The 23,467-nt window shown below is 44.0% G+C and overlaps 1 protein-coding gene across 1 annotated transcript in view; it reads left to right on the forward strand.

Moving 5' to 3' along the window:
- The window catches only part of GALNS (galactosamine (N-acetyl)-6-sulfatase), a 50,020-nt gene extending 29,957 nt beyond the window's left edge, over positions 1-20,063 (forward strand). The window contains exons 12-14 of the mRNA XM_067302362.1: positions 2,039-2,160; positions 13,774-13,891; positions 17,314-20,063. Of these exons, the coding sequence (XP_067158463.1) occupies positions 2,039-2,160; positions 13,774-13,891; positions 17,314-17,400 (327 nt within the window). The 3' untranslated portion in view covers positions 17,401-20,063. The remainder of the gene's footprint in view (positions 1-2,038; positions 2,161-13,773; positions 13,892-17,313) is intronic.
- Positions 20,064-23,467: the final 3,404 nt, after the last annotated feature.

Consider the following 23,467-nt stretch of genomic DNA (forward strand, 5'->3'; position numbering starts at 1 on the left):
TTAAGAGTGTTCTTTATCAATGTCGTAAAACAGTATGTTTGAAAATTGTTTTTTTTTCCCCAATAGACTACTTTTGAAGAGGGCATTGACTGTTTAGATTAGAAAGACAGATACCTTTTGGCTAGTGGCATCAGGCCAGGCTGTCACAGCACTTTCTTAGGAACCTTTGAGACGTAACCTAGACTGTGTTCTGGAGTCTCTGCTACAAGGATTTTACAAAAAAGCAAAAGATAAATTGTAAACAGAGGAATGTATAAACAAATGCCCGAGAGACTAAAATCTTCCTTCAGACTAAAGCATTTGCAGCAGAAGAGTATTGTACCAATTAGCAGGCTCTTAATTAAATAGCTTGTTTGATTTGCATCCAAATTATAATTTGGATGTTATGTCAGCTTTGATACCTTTTCATTAACTGTTCCTTTTGAAAAAAATTCTATTTTTCACTCTGTGTTTCAGAGGTCTGTGGCATCAGAAGGTGGAAAGGTCAATCATTTTTGTATCCATTTAAAGTCCATTATTGGTAGGCCACTACAACCTATCAAGCAACTCTCTTATTTTTCCAGTCAGTGATTCAGGAATCTATAGCTCTGTGCAGATAAATGGGATTTCATGGGCTTCTAACCTTCTTGCTTTATTGAAAAGCAGCATATTAACTGCTCCACTGACCAGCTGTCCATTAAAAACACAGGATATTTTTAGAAAATTGTTTGCCAATCAAATCCAACCAACATCTGTAGAGAGCTTTTCAGTTTGTTTGTTTTGTAAGCAAATGCTACAGCTGCTTCCCCACCTCCATTTAAATATTCCTATTTACCTTCTCTCCATGTCTCTGTCCATGTCTCAGGGCATTCTGAGGTATTGTAAGTAGCACGGCATGTTAGCGGGAATTGTAAAACTGAGGTTTAACAAGTCCATTAGGTGCTAGTCCTTGCTAGTCGATGGGGCCCCCTGCTTTATTTTCTCTTCAGTGAAATTAGCGCTTTAAATTTTTTGCTGCTCCCAGGGCTAAATGGGTTCCCTTAGCCCTCAAGACAGCAGGCCGGGCTCTAGGTGATTAGAGAGTTGGACATCTGGCTAATAATTGGCTGGAGTTCAGGAGACACGCAACCTGGCACAGCACGCAAAGGCACAGATGCAGAGGGCTCGCTGCTCTGGACCGCTGAGCAGACGGCTCCGTCTGTCCCTCGGGTGGCCGCTGAGCACTTTAACCCGTTGCTGCTAGCAAATGGAGTGTCCCTGTGCTTGTGGCCTTCCCACCCACTGCTGCTGCCAGGGAAACCCCGACTTCTGACCCCAGAGACTTGAACATTAGTCACAGGAATGTTTCCAGGCCTAACACGGTTCTTCCAGCCCAGCTGTCATTCCCAGGTGAGTGCCTCAATACCAGCTTTCTGAGAAGCTATAAATCAGATAGATAAATGCACCCGTTTTCTTTTTAAAATTAGCCATATTTGCTTCTTTCTTCAGTGAAATAGGTCCTTTGGGTCTGATGTCAGATGCTGAGCATGCAGAGTTTCTGGGAAGGCTAATGGGTGCCCATGGCCTCGCAGGATTACGTCCCTCGGTTTTGCTGGATGATTCCCTGTGACTGCTGCTTTTAAATCAGAGCTGCCAAGTGATCAGAACCTCTGTGTGCATTTCAGAGCTATAGAAACCAAACAGAGAAGATACTTTCCACAGGCAGAATTCCTATGATTAAATGGTTTCACCTCTTTCTTTTGTTTGGCATTTCATTTTAATGAATATTTTATAGAGATTACTTTTTTATGAGGCAAAAACATAAGGCCTGCTTCAGCTTTTTTGCTAGTGCAATAGCAACACTATCGCCTTATTTTACCCCATCAGATCAGAATCCATTTTGCAGACTAAAGCAAACTCCCTAGCTTTAGACTAATTCCGTATTTTGTGGGTATGTTTGGCAGCGCAGGGGAAGGTTAACCTGTTTTGGTTAACAACAAGATGCTGAAGAAAGTGGCATCAGCCAGAATTCTCTCTCCTTCTTCACCCTTGGTGACCCGTTTCCTCCTCTCTAATGCAGGGCATCGATTTCTGTCCTGGGCAGAATGTCTCTGGAGTGACAACACATACGCAGGAGGAGCACACCACTCTGCCGCTGCTCTTCCACTTGGGGAGGGACCCCGGAGAAAAGTATCCATTAAGGTGAGCCAGTTGATAATGAGGAGGTGAAAACTCTCATCACTGTCAGTGTTTTCGTTTTCAAAGGACCTGAGGAGCAAGGCAGCAGGGCAGAGAGAAGAAGGTTTGCATGCCTGTGTCTGTCTGGCTTTAACATCCAGGCTTGTTCAGACCATTTTTATCATTCTTTGCCAACAGATGTTGTTGTTCCCCTAATTTCGCTTTCCTAATTGTCTTTTTTATTGCTTTCATTCAACTGTTGCTGTGTAAGGACAAAATAGGCTGCTTTTGGTGATTAGGGGCAGTGTAATGAAGTAGCATTTACAAGATTTGCATTTCATTGTGTCCCTTCATCACCACACCTCTGCTGATGGCCACAATGATATTTATGTACAAAGCCAGTAAATAGCTTTAAAAAGTGGTGGTCACTGAAACAAATGAGAGGTTAGAGCAAAATCTAGGAGGCTCATGTGACTGTGTGGAGTGATACAGTCATTTCTAAAAAATAAATGGGGTAGTGATAATACCAGCATGGATGTCACAGGAATGTAGTGATACCAGAGGCATGTAAGTCTATGCTTTATATAATTCACTTGCCTTGGTAGCTGTTTCTTGCAGTCTTTTGAAAACTGTCCCAGAAAGCCATAGCTAGTGAGAATTTCAAAGAAGGAACAGACCTTGGTTTTCGAATGGTCAGGCCAGATGGATGCCCACCTGTCCCTGGTTGTACTCATCAGTTCAGTGCTTCGTGTCTTTGTGTCCAGCAACCCCTGGCGGAGGAGGCAAATTGCTTGCTTTTGCCTTTCCGGACAGGACTAAGTTTCGGGCAGCTGTGGAGTGAGGAAATGGTGACAGTGAGAGTGTGTGTTGGAGCCAGTCTGCTGCAATTCTCTGTGTGTTTTGGGGGTAGGGAGGAAATATCTTTAGTGATCTTTGCATACTCTGTGGTGTTTTTCCTCTGTGCTACATTGGAATCTGCGGAGGGCAGATGTGGTAACTTTCCAATTCCCTAGCACCCACTAAAGGAGCTTCTGCAGAGAGTCTTTAGCAAGAGGACTTTCTGCTCAAGCCTGTTCCCTCCTTGGACTGTCCCAGCTGTCTGAATCCATTTTCATATAAGTCTACTATTGTAATCTTTATCTCCAGCATACACCATGCCCTGGGAGATTTCTGTAAGGATTTACATAGTCATCAGCCAGCACAATCCACATATTAACTCAGCACCTCCAAAAAGGCTCCAAAGGTGTCCCCACCTTCCTCCCCACTTCCTTCTACTGACTGAGTTTTATTCTTTGGCAGAACTAGATACAGGTGGGGGCATGCAGCCTCATCCCTCACCAGTGACTCTGACTCACAGAATGTGAAAGTAAATAAAAAGGAAACTAGCACTACTGTGACCACCTGCACAGAAATGGTTTTGTGCAGTGGCTTTAACAGAAGAGAGATGTTTCCTGAGCTGACAGGACTGCAATTACTCAACTCTTTTAAATAATTGAGTGGATACACTCACTCCATTACTTTTAAAAGAACTGAGCGTTTACTGTCCGCTAAGTGTTTTCACTAGAGAGAGAAAGGGAGGAAAAATATTTTCCCTTCTCACTCACTTAACAGATGAGCACCCTAGAGGTATGTTACACAGTGTATAAAGCTCTTCAGAAGCCCAGCACATTAGTTCTCCCCTTATATTGCATTTCTGCACTAATGAATAAAGCAAATCTGCAGCTCCTGTATTTTAAATTCAACTCAGTGGAACTACACTACTGGGTTGGGATTCCAGATGAGACTATGCCCTGTCCAGCTTAACAGCTGTTTTATTTTAGGAAGATGAGTGGGTGGAAATGACCTCTTTCCAAAAATCAAACAGTTTGGTATTGTTAAGTGAACTGCAGTTTGCATATTGTTTGTGTTTCCTCTGAATTTGAAGGAGAGGAGACCTGTAAGAGGTATTTGCAGGACACCTGCTTCCCTATTATTTAGATGTTCCTTACAGCCACCATGGCTTGAGTATTGAAATAAATTCCAGTGTTACCTCTGCAATCATTTCTCATATGGTTCCATTGATTTTTGGACACTCACAAGCTGTTGCCTTGATTGAATTTTATGGAAAGATTATGACATGATTATGGAAAGCTGTGATGTTGTTTAATATGCAGACCCTAATAGAAAGCCTCTTTTTAGCAAATGAATCTTCCTTTCTGCAGCATGTTATGTTGCTATCATCTCCTCTCTGGTCACAATGGAAAACTCATGGGAAGTGGGTCTCCTGTATCCAATGTGGTAATTAAATTATCCTCATTTGTGGGGCTGTTACTGTTGTGTATTTTTATTTAGCTTAATTATCCCCCTTGGCAGACAGCCTGTTGGGAGTCCCTACGCTAATGTTTCTCAGAAGGGAATCCAGCTTTCTCCTGCAAGTGTGCATCTGTCTGTCTGTACATGCAGGGTATGTTCACATCGCTTGTGCTCCAGCCCAAGGTCTGTGCGTGTTCACAGTACTTGTTGACCATGCTCCTCTGTTCGTCCTCACACAGCCCCAGAGGAGCAGGGTCTATCATATGACTCTTTCACCAGCTTGGCTCCTCTGGAGCATTTTTATGTTGCTAAAGCCTTCAGAAAAATTTGCATTGCACCCCTGATTTCTCAGTACCTTTCCCTTTATTTCATTTACTTTTGCTATTTGCTTTCCTCTGCTAAATCTGTACTAGGTTTTATTATTTTTTCTGCTACTATTCTGGAGGCTATGGAGGAGCTGCATTGCACACTCATGTCCTATGTTTTTCTCTGCCTGTTTTGCTCATTTTCTATTTTTTTTTCCTTATTTTAGTGCAACCTTGTTTTCTCCCTAAAATGATTTTAATCACCTGTCATATCTCTTAATTCACATTAGTTTGGGGGAGGATCAAGTACATAACCACCTGTAAGATGGTTCATTGCTTCATTTGAAGGCCAGGCATCAGACATGCACCTCTAGTGAGATTTAATATTTATCTTTGGGGTTGCTCTAGGATCCTAAGGGATCTCAGAGCCAGGGCATCCTAGAAATCAGTCAGCTCAGTCAACTGAGTCAACAGTCTTGACTTGTCTTATGTTCAGGCAATCCTGTCTGAAATGTCTTTGGGTCATGACACTATGCACATAAGGTACTGCATGACACTGAGTCTTTCTCAAGGTTGTGGCTATGATTTCACTTCATCTCGGAGATGGGGATTAACCTTTTACCTTTTCCTTGGAGAAGTGGCTGCTAAATGGATCACTGAAGATTCAAGTCCTTCAAGATCTAGAGACAGCATGTAAAGTTATCAGTTGCCTGGGTTTCATGGTAAACTGGTAAACCAGGAAAGTCCTTTCTCTTCCTGACACAGCTTATTGGATTTCCTGGAGCCTGCATGGAAACAATATCTGCAAAAGCTTGTCTCCCACAGGAGCGCTTTTTGTGCAGTGGAAAAACTGGTCAGGCAATTACAGGCAGGCCCTGTCATCACGTTGAGGACGCGTCTGGCAGTCCTGAGCCATATGGCACCCTGTGCTCATGTTACCCTTCATATAAGGCTGTGCCTGTGTCCCTCAGCATGTTTGACTCTACGAACACACCCTCCTGGCAGGGCTGTGATTGTTCCTTCCGTGGTCGCTATTGCCCCTCTGTCGGTGGCTAGCCTCCTCCCAGCTTCCGCCAAGGGGCACGGTTGTGTTTTCCACCTTTGCCTTGAAAGATAATTGCAGATATTTCTCTGCCTGGTGGGGAACTTCACCCTGGGAATCCAACAGCCTCACTGACTGCGTTTTGATAGCTAGAATTCATAGTAATGCCAAACGCATGTTATGAATTCTCGCTCATGTCCAGGAGCAGGCTGTCTGTCTTTGCCCGGATGATGGCATATTTACATCACCATCATGCTGTACGTACATCAACAGACTGGATAGAGCAAGATCCCTATCCTATAGTTGACCTTCAGGACTGATATGTGTAGTGTTAGTGTCAGATATGTTCACTACCAAGCTTTTATCTGCCTTTCTTCTGAGAAGAAGATGACTTTTCTGAGAACTACAGGATTCTCGGGTCCTCGAGTTGAGAGAAACGGCACCGTAGGGTGCTCTCTACCTTTATATGGCTGCCGGATGAGGGAGGACACGAACATGCCTATAGGTACTGATAAGGCAAAATTGGCATCTGGTTAAGGTGCTTGTAATAAGAACACTAGCAATAGAAAGGTAAATATGGCCAGTATATTTCAAAGAAGTGTAGTTACTGGTAAATAATCTTTCTTTAGGTTGCCAAAAATGGTAAGGTAACTCTGTATTTATATCAGTAAGAGTAACCTTGTTATTTAATCCTTGTATAGTAAGAAGTAAACCTTTTGTGTCTTTTATCATCCAAGAGATTGACTAGATCTGTGTAGGCTGTGGAATAGATCTTTCTAATAGCTCTCAAATTTTAAGTATAAATAAGATAGTATGCTAAGTACCACACAAAGCAGAAGCATTTCTCTAAATCTAAGCAGTATTTTGTTTTCTCCCTAGATGCAATTACTAGGGGTTCTTTGCTTCATTTAAAGACACTTGAACTGTGGACTGCCTTAGTTACCAAATATATCAGAAGCAGAACTAAAGGATCTGATAAGTCTTTATCTTCATTAAATTCTGTTACACTCTGAGTATTGTGTTTCCCCTGAGTACCACATAGGGAACTTGTTTCTCCACGAATGCAGTACATTCAAACTGAATTTGACAAATTCAGTAAAATTATCTGTTGGTAACATCTTCACAACCAATTGTTGAAAATAGTTCAGTTTTATCACCTGAATCAGAGATTACTGTTTATACATGCCTTCACTAAAATGCTTCATAACAGTCAGGAAGAACACAAGTAATAATATAAAGCAAAAGCTGGCACAACTTCAAATATACTTAACAAAATACCCAATACAGACTACAGTAGAAAGAGAGTTTTGAGTCAGACTCCAAAGCTGCAGAAAGAATTGATAGTAGGAATCTCTTAAATTCTGTCAGTTTGAGCCAGAGGTACGAAGCTTGATAACAAGTAAGTACAGCATACTAATGCTTTGTCTGTACTCCAGGTTAGCAGTGACTTCTTTGAGTGATTAGTCTCTGTTCATAACTGAGTTTGCTAAATTTTGAATGTCGAAATACCAGTGTTTGACTTAGGGCAATAGAGTTGACTATTACAGGAAAAAAAAAAAAATTGAAGTGATAAAACTTGGTTGATGAACATAATGATTTTAGAACACATTAATTAACAAGAGAGCACACAAGTGCCTATTTCGAGCAGATGGAAAATCTTGGAAACCATCAGAGAAGTAATTGCATTAGTTATGGAATCAGAAAAGAAGGGAAGAAGCTCCTGAAGGGAAGCTAAAGGGCAAAGGATCTGACAGAAAAGTTGCCGATCTTACTTTACTCATCAGGGCAGAAACCTCTCCACCGAGAAAAGAAAGAAGGTGCAAAACTGGAAGAAAATGTGTATAACAAAGAGGCAGAATCTTGCCCAGGGCAGGTGCTGACTCCTCGTCTTCTTCAAACACAAGGAAATGGCAGCAGATGCATTGCAGGGATGAATTAGCTGCTGCTACAGGAGAGGTGGTATGGAGGAACACTTTAAAACTGTGGAAAAGTTGTGGAGAACTGTGGATAAAAAGCCACAGTGATGCCAGGAAAAACCTGCTGTCCGGCAGCAACCGAGCAGGGGTTGCACACAGAAAGACTGTCAGGCAGTGTGCCAGCCGGGCATGACGGCCTGTCCCGCACCCAGCTCTGGAGGGAGGAGGTCTGAAGGACAGCATGGCTGCAGAGGACAGTTGCTGGCCTAGGGACGAGGAATGGAGGCAGAGTTGTCTAAATCAGTAGCTGGTCTTCGCTTGGCCCACTTCAGGATTAGGACTTTGCGTCGTGGCGAGTCGTCTGAGGAACTGTTAACTTGCGCTTAAACATGGCAGAGCAACAGCCTGCAGGTATTTTGCTGAGTAAGTGTCTAGACTAGAACAATGCTGTATAAAGAGGAATATTAGAAGTGATGAAATGATTTCAAAAACGTGAACTCTATTTGAAATTGATGGCATCTTCTACAAGACAGGTCCAGGCCGCAACCGTAGCCTAAGAGCAGTCTGAGAACCCATTACGCAACTTATGACTCAGAAATACCACTGAAACAAATAACGAGAGAATCAGCTGTATGGTATTATTTTTTGTAGCCTGCTTATGCAGAGACTAAGGCTTTAGGTAGTCACTCTGCCTTTTTCCCTTGTACCTTTTGAACCCTCTGGTAAGCCAGAACGAAATCTGACAGAGAGGTAAGATTCCCAAAGCTGGGGTGTTGCAACGTCCATGAAAATAGGTGACCAGGTAGAGGATCAGTGCAATCAGATCGTTGCTGAAAGGAAGGCTGTAGATGCTCTTAGAGAATCCACAAAGGTGCATCAGGAGTACCCCAAGCCAGAGAAGGCTAAATGGCCAAACGCTCCACACATCTCCAGGAGAATTTACATGTGAGACCTGCAGATGCTGCTGGACTGGAGAGATGAATTACAGTATAGGCCACCCTGCGTTCTTCTGTTTGATTCCTTTCTAGTTTTCCTTTGGCCTGTGAGTCTTTCCAGGAATCACAGGTTGCCGTATTTCAGAAGCAGAGCCATAAACCTGTTGTTTGCATCATGTATTGTGCAGACTTTAAACTGCAGATAAACTTGATAATGGAAAACAGGAGCAGAGAAAGACTGAATAATAGGACAAGATCAAGACTGGATACTACAGTGCTGAGCAGCCTCAAAGCACTGATAACAGATAAAATCAAATTATCTGTATCTGGGTGTGAGTATTTCACAATTAAAAATAATGTTTTTTAATTAAATTAATTCCAGTGGGAAAGGAAGTTAAAGATACAAATCATTAGCCAAGTTTATGCTCTTTCCCTAGCTTCATGTAAGTCTGGTAAAGCATGCTATAAATCTGAAAGCTGCTGTTAAGAGCCCACTGTCAGCTTTGCATGAAGCACACTATATAATAACCATTTTGTTACATTTCTCTTGATAATGTCACAATCCTGTTGCTCTTAGGATAGAGATACTGTGCTGGGCCTATATATGGATCATCAGGGAGATGTATAAATTAATACATCAAGATCTAGATTTTAAAAAATACTGAAAATGCTCTTTAATTTCCTTGGGTTCTGATGTCTTTGACGGTGTATTTGTTATGATAAAGAATTACTCGCTCCTCTTCCTTACAGCTCAGAGCGACAGCAGACCTGAAGGTGAAAGACTGTGACGATTCCAAGATTAAAATGGTGCTCTAATATTGAAGGCATCATGTTAGACAAACGCTCCTTCTTCCAAACCTGAATTTCGCTGTAGGGCATGGTGGGGTTAATAGCAGAGCAGGTTACACTGAGAGCTGTTTGGAGAGGGAGGAGATGAGAACAGATTGCCAAGGCACAATTACGCTAAATGAACTAAGCACAGGCCACACCTGTGCCTGGGACCCGGCGCTTGCAATCCAGCCCTGATTGGCTCTCCAGAGACTTCCTGGAGGTAAAGTGTCAATTAGTGTAATGACCCTGGACTTTGTCCACTCCGTTCGTTCATTCTGAGCATGGAATAATTTCCTGTACGCTGGGGGATCCCTTTTAGCAAACTCCTCACAACACCACCTGCTCACCCTTGCTCCCGCTCTCTCATTCTTTCAGTGCTATTCCCAGCTCTCCTTCTGCAGGACTGTTGAACTAGAATACAAAATGCAGCATGCCCGGGAGGCAGTGAGTCTGGATCTTCATTCAGACAATAATGCCTAAACACCTGTATAGATAATTTTTTTTTTTTTTTTTTGTAATAGAGACTGTAGCAGATCCCGCCCTTGCAGCCCAAATCCATCATTCCCACTCAAGCAAATGATGGGACTCCTTGTAAGAGTAAGAGGTTCCCAGACCCATTAACAACTCAGACTGTTTACCATGAAGTAATTATCCCCATCTTACATACAGATTAAAGGCACTCTTATGTTGCAGATTTTGTCTCAAAATGCACTTCTTTCATAGGGCCGGAGGCAGTTTTAACCCAGAATACGCAGTCAGTAAATATTACAAAACATTACAAAACACTGCATGGATGTTGCATCTTGGTACATGTTGTGGAGCTAAACAGGCCTGTCTGGGCAAAACCTCTGGTCATGAGAGCGAGGAAGGGGGTTCTCCATGTGACCAAGCACTGTAGCATTTCAACGGGAAAAAACCAACCCCCGCAGCCCGCACCGGGTTGTTTCAGTGCATCACTCCAGCTTCACATGACTGCAAGCCCCAGGGCTAGTGCCAGCCTGCAGGCACTGCAGTCCCCTAATATGCGTGGAGACTTGCCCTACGTCTAGATGAGGAAGATAGTTTGTGCGTTTAATGGAGGCTCTTGAAGACAATCTGTGATTGTGACGGTATTGAATGATTCCTCGCCGCATTTGGGGTCCCGCCATTGTCATGTACTTAAACATGAGGAAGACAGCTGCAATCGGATATTTTTTTAAGCCAGCGTCAACAGGTTTAACCTGCTTAAAAGCATGTTAAGCCCTACTGAGACAAGGTTTATAGGTTAGCTGTATGACTTGGAGCATAATCTATATATGTTCTTTAGCTTTAGCCAGCTTTGTACTTATGTGAGAAGCGTGAGTCTTTTATATGTGCCAAGCTGTTTCTATCATGCTTTGGGGAAGTCATTCAGCCTATGCTAAATGCTGGAATAATCTAAGAGTGTAGAAGCTGCAGGGGAGAGCAGTTCAAAACACCAGGAACTGAGGTTAGGCCAAGATTTCCTGTCACTGCTGAGCTAGCTGAAAATGCTAGGAGTGTCCCAAACATGCGAATCAAAGTACAAAGATGATTTAAATGACTCTAGCCTACTTTGCTATACCGCAGCATTCATGTGTCTTATGTTGCTAAAGAGCAGCAATGCTGTGGATAAATGCAGTAGTTAAGATTATAGCCAAAAGATTTTTTTTCACTGCAAGAGGACTGGCATATTTGGAGCAAAAAGCAGCAGTCATGACAACAGATTGTTTATCTTTCATCCAGACCACAGCTGTGTTTTCCACTGGCCTGTCCAGATTATAGCTAATTTGGAATCCTGTGTACAAGAAGCCATTTCGATGGATGAAATTGGGCTATCTCTTAAGCACTTAAATATTTGCAAAGATGCTGTGGAGCTTAATTAGTTTGCAGCAACATTTTATCTTATGGGTTCACTTCCAAAAGAAGTTCTTAAATGCTGGAGAGACAGTACAAGTATGTGACAGAAATAAACACATTAGATGGTTATAAAAGCAGCAGCAGAAGGTATTAAATGATTAGATATCTAGAATCTGTTGGACTCTAACAATTGGTCCAAATATGTATTAGTGCATATTAATCCTTAATATGAGGGTCTTAATAAAGTGTGATTAGTTAGGGTTTGGAAAGAGCTTTCAAATCCTGGAACAATAGGTGCATTAGAAATCTAAAACACTGAAATATATGTGTTTCACTAAACTACATTTTGTCTCAGTTTGCCTCACTAGAGTATCTAGGCTTTAAAATGTTCTCATTTCGACTCCTCTGTTTCATCTAGTCTCAGCAGAGGAGGATCCAGCCCAGATGTCCAGTGTATTGTGTACATCTCTGACTCTCTCCTGTGTTTTTAGGTATACTCCCATTGTGTGTTTTCCTCTGCAGCATTTTTCCTCCATGTGCAGGCTCCCTTGTGTTAGCAGTCGCCTGTATGTCAACGTAGGTTAGCTTTAAGTCCTGCCAACCTCTTTTAAAAATGTCTTTTGATTTTTTTTTTTTAAGCATGCTGCCGTGCTGGCAGTCCTGTGTGTTTGAAATGCGACCAGAGGGCTTCCAGATAAAATCTTGCCAAATCGAAAGGCCACTATGCCACTGGGATGCAACACTGCCTAAACTCACTGAGCCAAGTGATTGCTACCTTCAGTGTCCTCATCAAGGCTGTGAGTCATAGATGGTCTCTGGCAGCTTCCAAATTTCTGGCTGTCCCTCCATTTTCAGCATAGTCTTTGGAGGAACACAGGAGCGTGCAGTTCGCTGCTATTAGAGCTAAGGTGGGATGTGTGGGGAGAGGCGCATGCAAATTCGGGAGCTTCCCAAGAATGATCTTTCAGGCTGGTCTGTGCAGGTCATACAGCCAGTCCAGGTGATAGCCTCTGCTCCAGGATACAGCTAGCTGGGTGTGAGAGCAACAGATTAGTTTGCTTGAGCTTGTCATTTCAAATTCCCATCTGGTTCTCTATCAGCAAAGCTCAGGCCCATCCCCACAATTAGCTTCTCTCTGGATGACTGCCGAGATGTGATATTTATAGGGTTTACTGGAAACTGTTGGCACGTTACTGGGCTTCAAAATGTGATTGTTTTTCAAAGAAGGAAATTAGCTGGAGTGTGGGGCTGGTGGCCAGCTTGGACTGTAAGCAAAGGGAGCCTGAGGTCAGGACCAAGTTGCATTGTTTCTCTTTTATCTTCGGAAGCAATTTGCCGCTCTCTGTTTTTTAAGTGACTCTTGATGTGATGGACGAAATGAGATCATTGAGTAATAAGCCTCCATTTTAAAAATACTTGAAGTATTAGTGGAGTGCACCATGGACCACTTAAACAAGTACCTACTGGAGTAATACTTTGGATAAAAATCTGGTTATTTAGAAAACTTTGTATGAGGACTTGAGCATGACAGATGGGTCCCAGCTTGGAACAATAAAGCTGTAATGGAAGAATGTAAATGGGGCAGAACCACGGGGTGGATGTTGCGAAATGGAGGAGGTATTCTTGTCTTGGACGAGTCACTTCTATTCTTTTTCTCCATCTTCCTGTTTGCATAATATTAATTCATCTTGGTGATTGTGAAGTTTTATTAGCCAACGGTTGTAAATAAGATGATTTGAAATCCTGAGCTTGAGAGAACTCTTAAAAAACAAAGTATTGTCATTACCTTCATTTCCCTACAATAAAGTGTGCGATGCATGTGTTGCTGAAAAGCACTTGAAAGAGCGAAGGGTGAAAGCGAAGAGAACTAGCTGACCTCTAATGTGACACATTAGAAGGATCTCCTCAGCAAACTTGTTTATTTACTTAATGTCTGTGGCAAGGTGTTTGTCCTGTATTCCAGGAAGTCTCCCTAGACAATCATTTAAAGCACAGTTGAACTTCAGGACAAGCCCAGAAGCTCCCTTTCTTGTACACGCCAATTTGCCAATTAGATCCTCCTCAGGAATCAACACAGGCTTGCAGCATACCCAGCCAACTGGGAACTGAGGCGTTTGGGACCAGTGGGGCAAGCAGTTTTCAAAGCTGAAGGCCCTACAGAGATGTTCTGCCGTGTGCCCCTTTGCTGGGGAGGGCAGGCTGTCTGCCTGCTTTGCTCCCCCAGGCAGAGCAACTCAGACTCGCAGCCGCCAGTCCCAGCCAGCCCGGGTGCTTCCTTCCGTAGGAACCTGTGGGCAGTCAGCGTTGACTGCATGTTTACATGCGCTTCTCCTTCACTATTGCTCGGGAAAACTCTTCTGAAATAGCTTAGTGATGTAGACACTTTAACTATGCTGTGTATCAAGCCAGATATATTTTGGGAGTCCCTGTAGTAACTCGGTAATTTTTTCACATTCTAGTTTTGCCAGCGCTGAATATCAAGGAGCTATGGAGCGAATATCTGGTGTCGTCCAGCAACACAAAGAGACCATGGTGCCAGGAGAGCCACAGCTTAACGTATGCGACAAGGCCGTCATGGTAAGGGGTTAAAACATAAATAAATATGAGAATCCTTGACTTAAAATATATTTTGCAAAGGCTTAAAGATCTCACCTAATGTTGGAAGGGGATGGAGAAGAAATGCACGATAGCCCTTTTGAAGGGCTGTCTGGCTATTGCACTGAAGAGCCAGCTGTTTGTTATCTGTGGAATGCAGTAGCACAGAAGGGTTAGTACAAAGTGAGTCGAATTAGGTCTGGAAAGTCTACCAACACACTGTGATAAACCCTGTGACTTCCTTCCTTAGAGATATCGCGGTATCTACAGCTCTAGGTCCTTCTCCTTTCTAATCCCCCTCTGCAAATCTCAAAAAGTCCTCTGCATTTTGAGTGGTGGGACTGGGACAGTGGCTCTTGTCTTTTCAGTGATGTGTGTGAGTATCCTTGATCTTACGCTTGGTCTCCCCAAATCCACCCATGCCGGTCTTTTCCAAAATCTTTATGACTTGAAGCATACCATACTTGTTTCCAATTCTGTATTGTTTTGAACACCATATTGAAAAGTTACAGTATGGCTTTCCTCTGAAATGGTACTTGGTTTATTTAGAACCTGGGGAAGAAACTGCATGGTTTGAAGGAGGTAAAGTTGTCAAATGACAAGAGTTTCTGTAGTCTAAGGTCACGTGCCTGTAAAGGCTGGCACAAAATAATAACAGGCAAAATCTTCCTGAGGCTGAAGGAGAATCTTCTGAAGCAGAAGATGAATACCTGCTGCTTAGGGTCTATTTCCAGCCAGGCAGAAAAGTGCAAAATGTGGAACAGTCTCTCCTTAGTAAGGAGACAAAGACCTTTCTTAGCTTTGTCACATCTTTTTATTTTTGGATGTTAAGTAGGAAGAAGATTTGAAGGACCATTGTTTCTGTGTTGTTTTCTTTCATTATTCAGCTTTTCCCTTAATAAACACTGTTCTATGCTCCTCTGGGACCTTATGGGTTCAGGCATTCTCCCCAGTGCCTGGCTGCTGCCAGAGACTGGAAAGGCATTTCTTCTCTACTGATGCCAACTCCAAAATTGGTTCATAAAGTGTACCCATGTTCTGTTATTCTGCAGCTACCCTGGTGCAATGTGTTTAGGTGCTGTGGAAGCATCTGATATCCATGTTCATCAACACCCTGTGTCTTTAGGTTGTATAATGGAAGAAGCGCTGGACTAGAGGTCTTGTACTTCGTTCTGTACCTTAGCCCTCTCTTTGGGGGGTTATCGAGAGTCAGACTTTTCCCTGAGGATGTCCTGTTGCCTATCTCAATTAGGTAGAGGTTCTGCCTTTTCTCTCACCAGACTGTGGGCTCTGTTCTGGCTCTGGTAATGTCCTGCGCTTGGCCAAGTCCAACTGTGTTTGCCTAATCTATAAGCAGAAGCAGTGAATAACTGCTCTGATGCTTGGCCCAGCTCTAACCAGATTATTCAGGCTGTCTGAGACAGAAAGCTCTTTCCAGTGGGCTGGGTAGTATTCAAATCCCTGGGGAAATGTTCAAATCCCAGAGGGAAGCTTTTTTACATTACGGATTTTATATTCCATGTAAACTTCTAACTGGCTAATTATACAGTCACAAAACTGAAATCAACAGAGGCAGCAAATTATTGCTTGTCGTCTGAGACCAGACATGAGGATAACCAAATCTTGTTTGGGTGATAGTATCGCTGGGGTTGATTGTGCCCTAAATCCTTCCTTGGAGAATGCTGAGGGATAAATATCACTTAGTAATACCATGCTGAACGGTTTTCTAAATTCTGTCACCCATTTATTTGATCTGGGCATTTAATATCCTTTTGGGAACAGAAGTGAAGAATTGTCCTTGCTTATCCACGAGCAAAGCAGATGGATCATTTTGTAGCTGCTACTGCAGTTTTGGGATTGATGGAAGTGCAGCAACTTCCACCCCTCTGAGCAGGGGATGTGTTTGCTGGCACCTCTGTGGAGCGTCCTACCAGCAGTGTAGATGAAGCCCCTGTGGAGCCAGTTCTGTGTTTTGCTCTTGTGGAAGTATAGGAGAAATTGTCCCATGCAGTGGAGCCGTGCTGGCTTGACTGTGTGTTTGACTTGCAGCGCACACAGTGTGCTCGGAGCTCCCAGTGCTTAAAGCACGGATTCAGGAAAGCTGACTTGGACTGTGAGACTGAAGCAGATACAATCTAGTTTTTTCAAAAGAATGAACATTTTCTTTGTTTCTTTGGATCTCTATTGCCTCTGCAGAATGGTCAAGCATATAAAATTTCCTGCAGTGGTTGTGCATTTTGAAAATGAGAAACAGATTTAAAAAACAGCATTAATTGTTTCTACATCGTCTGAAGCCTTTCATGCAGTGAGGTGCCTTCCGCCAAAATTCCCCTCTGTGTTCTCCCTTGCCTGCAGAGATAGCTGGTGTGTCACTGCCATCTGTTGTCAGTTGTATGGAATATAAACCTGCTTCAGCATTTTTTTTAGGGCTAAGCCTTTTTCACCCAAAGGAATTCAATTTCAAACAAATGCAGATCATGAGAAGAGAAAAAATAAATAAAATAAAAGGCAGTAGCTCAGAGCTGAATTGACCTTTAATAGGTGACAGTGCAAATCTCCAATGGATGGATAGACATAGAGAGAGGGAGGGCTAGAGAATGAGCACAAAAGATTTCTGAAGGCACAACAGGAATTGTAACCTTTCATTCACATTACCACAGTCCCAAATTTAAAATGACAAAAAACAATAAAATTGAAAAGATTATTGTAGCCAAATTCCTTCCTCCCTTAATCCCTTTGGAAGCTGAGGTTTGCAGTGAGTTTCTTTGCTGACACTGTCTCTGTTGTACTCATGGTGAAGCAAGGTGGTTCAAGAAACATGCAAACAAGGGAGGCAAATAGTTTTGGATGGCATGCATTGGAGTAGTTGTCATTATAAATGCCTCTTACTCCATCTATCCATGAATTCATCTGTCAAAATGCTCTTTAAAATACAAGCATTCTTATCTCTCTCACCCTTGGCCTTCAAAGACTTTTGCTTCTTGCTTGTTTCCTCAAGAAAGTGCATAGATATCTTAGTGCTGAGAATTATAACTCCTTTCTGGATCCCAGGCAAACTGAGAGGTTTCACCAAAACTTCATGGTCTGGTTGCTGCAAGGCATGACAGGAGGGAGAGGAAGGTCACCACAGTCCCAGCAGACTGCAGCATGCACAGGGGAGACCACTGCCTCTAACCCAGGAGAAGAGAGAATCATCTGTTGCGGAAGGATCTGTAGTCTTTCCTAAAGCCTTTTGGATAGGATTTGGAGTTGGGAAGAGCTGCAAGAAAAGTTTCATTTTTCAAACAGGACATAAGAGCATCTGTGAGAACCAAAAGGGGGCAGTTAGGGTATAGGGCTCAGCAGGTATTTAACGTGAATGCTTGACTTCATTTTTCTGTATCTCTCTTGTTTGTTTTTAACAGAATTGGTCTCCCCCAGGCTGCGAGAAGCTAGGGAAGTGCCTGAAACCGCCCAAGTCTGATCCTAAGAAGTGCTTTTGGCCTCACTGATCTTTTCTGCGGCCCTCAAGAGCTACTCAGAAAAGCCATAACCAACCGGACATATGGTTTACAATGCATGTTTTCTCATGTTGGCACTCCTGTTTACACAGGAAGGGTGTGATGTATGATATCATCATTTGCTCTTCCAAAAGGACCAGTGTTTATATTGGTAGCGCTCAGGGTTTTAGTGTGTACTCTTCTTCTGTTTTAGTTGTTGCCGTAAATAGTAAATTTTCAGTGAAGATGATTTCAGCTGGAAAAGCTCTTTAGACAACCACAAGTCTGCCATTACCTCAGAAATGCCATGGATGCACCTTTCCTCTTGCTCCTTCCACCCAACCTGCCCTCTCAAATCATCACTCCTTCCGATGCCCCACAGTGACTGCAGGGAATGTTCAGGGAAGCTACAGCCACCTGAGTGCCCTGCCCAAACTGGGCATGTTTTGTTTGCCTGTAACTGCTTTTAACATTTGATTTCCACTGTGAGATCTTTGCGCACCAGCTTGTTTTTTCTTTTCTTCCTAAACTTGCGAGTGCTGGGTGCAGCTGTATGGCCCAGATGGCTGCTGTGCGTGGCTGAGTGCAAACAAGCGCTCCCTCCTGTGCTCTAGAATAAAGGATCGGCTCTAGGGAGGAGAACGCCCTGTCCCTTCCATCTGTAGCTGCAGACATTCGCTAGGTAATGTTATAAAGAACTGTGAGGACAGTGTTTGTTTAAGTGTTGCCTTACTGCTGGTATGCAGGATGTTCTTGGGAAGCTGGGGGTCAGTTGCTCGTTTAAGGGGTTTTCTTCATTTCTGGAAATCTGGGCCCAAATATGGTTGAAGTCACGCTTCAAGTCTCATGACCCATAGATCTGGACCCAGCCAACTAGAGGCTCAGAAATGCCCATTTACATCAGATGTTAACTCTTGACCCTGTTTCCAGTGGACGCTCCCTGAGGAATTCTCCTTGTGCAAACTTTCCACAGCCTGGGTGTAGCACTTCTCTAAACATACTTCATGGTAAATGAGATCCGTAGCACAATTTCATGCTGGAGATTTTTCATCTGCTTCTGAGTGTTTTTCACACCCATTGCTACTGCTAATAACTGTTTCTTGTACAGAACCTAATGAGGTTATTCTGGGGCCTCAGGGGAGTAGCTAGAAGCAATCCTGGGCAGGCTCTTTGGGCACTGACAGCTCCACTTCCACCCCCTAGTGTTTTAAACAGTATACATGCCCTCTTCCGTACCAGTAAACCGCCCTACTTCCTTCCCAAGCAAAGCCTGGGACTCTGGATGGACTGAAAGCTCTGCTTCTGTGGCAACTGCTGTGCTAGTACCTGCTACTGCGTTCGCAGCGTTTTTGTTCTTACCCTCCCTATAAACCCAAATGCTCTCATTCCATCCATTCCCATGGTATACACTACCTGTAATCCTCGCCACAGTAATTCCTAGCATGCGTCTCATGAAGCTGGATAATCCTGTAAGATTGTAATAATTGTGTTGGCTCTTACTGCCTCCCCTTTCAGAAATCACAACCAATGGCAGCAGCCAGTGCTGCATCCTCCAGCAGACCCGTGCTGGTTCTCTGAATCTCACTATCTGCTCGTCTGCAAACAGGACTTGTTTATTGTCCAGACATCTCTTAACTGCCTTGTGATGTTCCTACTTGTTCCTCCAGTGTCTCAAGGCATTTCCTGTTCATCCATAATTTTTCTCCTTGTTTTGACACAGTGTGGATGGCTCAAGTTCTTGCGAGATTCAGATCAGCCTGTTCTTGAATGATATGATATGGGGAGTGATGGAGGATTTCCAGCAGTCATGAATGGCACAGGAAATCAGACAAAAACAATAGCTTTTTATTTTCTGGGTTTGTTCCACCCCTGCTTTAGTGCTTCTGTCACCTAGAAATGTTCAGAGCCCAACAGTCCACTACTATCAGCAGATAAAGATACCACCAGATGAGGGAGTCTGTCACTACAACTCCCTGAAAATAGCTGTCAGCTCCCAAATAGCTATGAACATGTCTGCTGCAAATTACAACAACACTTTGTCCTTCTACGTACCATTTATTAAGGGATCACATAGCAGGATCACAGCTCATCTGCTGCGTGCTAGCCTAGACACGCTTCCCCTGCTCCCAGCATTTGCAGCATGCACATCGCGAGTGTACCGGACCCCGTGTCCCTTGCTTGCTGGCCTGCCACTTCACTCATTTCCCTTTCACAGCTTACAGTTTTGAAGATGCTGCTTTTCCCCTGTCTGGGTAACTTGCTTGGACAAGACCTCCTGGTCTCAGTGCACTCGGTGTTTGGTCACCCAGCACGCACAGACCTCATCTCGTTTTGAAAAAGTAGTTTCTCAAAGCTACTAGATGGTAGATGCTGGACATACATAAACTTCATACACACAGATCTGGAAAGCTGCCTGCTATAAGTGAATTGAGTTCATGTTTACTTACCTGCTTCATGCTCATTTATTATAAAAGATCGAAGTTTAATATGAGGAAGCTACTGCTTTAAATAAGAATAGAGCTGGATAGCTAAGAAGAATTTTGATTTTAATTAAATTTTAAGAATTAATTTTAATTAATTTTAAGAATTTTAAATCAATGCCTTTTCCAAAGATGTGCAGATTTTAAAGTTGTGAGATGAGGAACTGATGAACAAAAAAACCCTAATTTATCAAACATGCAGTATGTGATTTGTTTGCGCACACCTGTAAAACACCTGAATAACACCTTGTTGGGGGGTAGTCTCACAGGTATGCCTTCCAGGTCATGGGACTGGCCTGGGTTAAAAATAGCTTGTTTCATTTTCCCTGGATTATTTTCAACATGGATCAATTCCCCAGCCCACGCAGCTGCCCAAGTGTAATTCAGAGGCTGGAGTGGGGAGCAGGCGAATGGATGGCCTGGGGCCGCACGCAGCAGCACAGCCGCAGAAATAAATGCCCGTCAGCCCGTACGGGGCAGCTCAAAAATGCAGATACACGTCTTGGATCGCAGAGCTGGCAGCGTGTATTAGCACGTCCACCTTTATTAAGTAGCCTGAGCCTTTGATCCGAAGCTGGTCCGGGAGACAGTCGCCCAGCGCGTTTTGGGGACCCGCGCGTCCCGAGGCAGGTGTGGGCTTTCCGGGGGTGGTGGGTGTATCAGCATCGGGGCAATGGCTCTGGCAGCGTTTGCCGTGGGTTGGGGCCCTGCGGCAGCGGAGCTGGTTTGTCGGTGGCTTCCTTCTTAAGCTGCATAAGCAAGACATGAGAACTAAAGCAAAGACGATGTCTGTCCAAGACTGCGTCTAACTGACATTCCTTTCTTTGTATTTAAATATGCGTCCTAAACGCTAAAAGCTTAATATCTTCTTGGGCTAAGAGTCCAAGGAATTTCTTGCTTGCCTTTAATTTCCAATTAGCTGAGCCTCTTGAGGCTCCCTGCTCTGCCCCGGAGGCTGTGTAATCGTCAGAGCCTCCATGCAGAGAAGCCTCTGAAATTGATGTAACTAATAATCGCGGAAAAAGTCCTGCCACGTTTCCAGTCTATGGCTGCAAAAATGGAGTCTCGATTTAAAATCCTGCAGCGACAAATGGATTATTTCGGTGGCAAATTAGTCTCTGTGGACCAACAATTTGGGGATCTGAGCAGTGGAATTGGAAACCAGAAGATCAATTCCAAACACTTGGAGCCAAGGTTAATGCCCTGCGCGCAGTATTGAGTGCAGTGATGGGAGATAACATGCCTCTGCATTTTAAATGGAAGCCATGGAATACAATATTAAAAGTGAAAACGGGAAGGAGCTGAACTGAATGAAAGCGAACGATGGCCACGTCTTTGCTAATAAAACGTTACGCGGTGTCTGGGGACTGTTTCCGGAGGAGCATTGAGGATGACGGTGGGTCTTTTAGTAAAGGAACTGGAACTAATGCTGCTGAGAAGGAGGCCGTTGGAGTCGGGAGCGCTCCCGGCTGCAGGGAAGCCCGCTTGGCGCTGGCCGTTCTCGCTACCTGTCGAAGCGAGCCATTCCCGAATGCGGTGGACAGCTGCCAAAAGCCTCGTGATTTTGCAGAAAGCGAAGCAGCCGAGAGGAAGATCTCTCGGAGGCTTGAGAATACTCATTTCCAGTGAGGACAACATCTTCCTAGTCACAGTGCTGAATGCTTCTAGCGCCCGAAGAAAGAAACTTTGAAGGTGAGAGTTATTGTTTAAATCAAGGATTCGGGGAGAAAAGCCTGTTTTTGGAAGCGGTTTACTGTGTGCAGAATTGCAAGCAGCCTCCTCAGCACGGCTAGAAGAGAAACCTCTCCCCAGGGATCTTGCTGTTGTCCTTGGCACTGGGAAACTTTATATCCTACATGCACATTTACTGTCTTTCTGAGAGATACTCTGAATACTTGTTCAGCATCCGAATAATTGTTTTACAGTTAGAGAGGCTTGTTTTCCATCTTTTTTAAAGTTAAAACAGTTGGAAATGTACTTCTGGTTTTGTTTTCTGAGAGTATTTGATGCGAGTTTTCTGTATGTTATCAGAGAGTGATACAGTGGTGCCTCCTGCATTAAACTGTGAGCTTCTCAGAACAGTTATAAGGCAAGAACCGAAATCTCATTTTAGGTTCTTTTTCTTTTTTTGGAAAATGGCTATTTTAGACACTAAGAAAAGACCTTCTTTGCTGGGTTTCTTTATATCCTCTTCCACGGTTTATAGTTTCATTATTGCTTAAAGTCTAGTTTGAATTACATACGTGCACGTAAAGAATCCTAAATAAAGATGGATCTCTAGCCAAAAGTCTGTGCTCTCCTAGGAGTGAAAAAAAACCCAAAAATCTGCCATCCAGCTTCCTGAGAGCCAGTCTGGCAGCTGGCACGTGTCTCTCTGTGCCTTTTTCCTCCTGGAATCACTTAATGCCCTTCTGGGTGCTGCGGAGGCTGGTAGCGTGATTCCCAGCCGCAAGGGATAGGGGCTGAAAAGCCAGCGGGCTCGTTTGCCAGCAGCGAGGAATGCGTGCCAAATCCATCGGTCCTGGAGGAGGCTCAAGATCGCAGCCAGGCCGGCCGGAGGAGAGCGGCGTTTCGGGTCTTCTCCCGGGGCGTGCTGCAAAGCCTGCCGGAGGGGCCGGCGGGCCCTGGCTGCCGCTGCGCGGGGAGGCTGCGGGGGACGGGGCCGCTTCTCGGGCCCTTCGCCCCTGTTAGAGGAGACAAAGCGAATTATTTGGGGCTGAGACTTCAGTCCAAAGCCTAGGCAGCTGGCCGGGGAACTGCATTCTTGTGCTGTTGAAATAAGATATTTCAAATTTGTTTTTAAAAATTGGTTTAAAGTGCATGCATATCTAAGGCTGACACTGAAATGAAGCGTTCCAGCGGAGCTGAAAGCAGATTTTAGTTCTCGTTTCCCCTTGTGGGGTATGTTGAAATGCTGGGCATTTTGTTCCACTTCACACTGAAGTTTTAAAATCCTTAACAGAACAGAAACTTCCATACTCAGCACAGCTCTTGTAATTGCCTGGTTAAGCAGATTAGAGTTTGCCATCAGGCTTTTACACCCACAGTATCAGTGTTGACAGGTTAATACATAACATCTCTCATGCCCGGATCTCAAAGCACTTTTAAATCACTCGTTGCCTATGTGCCTGAAAGGGAGACAGACGCAAGGTCCCGCTGCTGCGATACCCGAAGCTGAGGCTGCGATTCCCGTGTCCGGCACGGAAAACCCGAAACCCCTCGGAGCCGCGCGAGGCACCTCCCCGGCCCCGTTCCAGAACGAGCACGATTTGACATCACATTTGGAAACGGGTCCTAGGAAAGTTCTCTGCAGATGGAAATTGCAGCAGGAGCCAGCAGTGTTGTCTGAAAGGTTGAACAATTAGAGGGAAACTAATCCGCCTGGGAAGCTAGAAGCCAGCCTCTGCGTGGAGGTGCAGTTCGTGTCCTTTGAAATGGAGGTAAAGTTGTTTCAGAGATTTGAGAAACGTTGTTTTTAAACCCAATCTGGCAGGTGGCATAACTTCTGGCAGCTGAAGTGTTAGAAGTGCTATTTGGTGTTATCTTTATACTCTTCCTGGCCCAGCTGATGGTGTCACCATCTGAGGGGCCTGATCCGG

This window comes from Apteryx mantelli, chromosome 10, assembly GCF_036417845.1.
Source record: "Apteryx mantelli isolate bAptMan1 chromosome 10, bAptMan1.hap1, whole genome shotgun sequence".
Classification (NCBI taxonomy): domain Eukaryota; kingdom Metazoa; phylum Chordata; class Aves; order Apterygiformes; family Apterygidae; genus Apteryx; species Apteryx mantelli.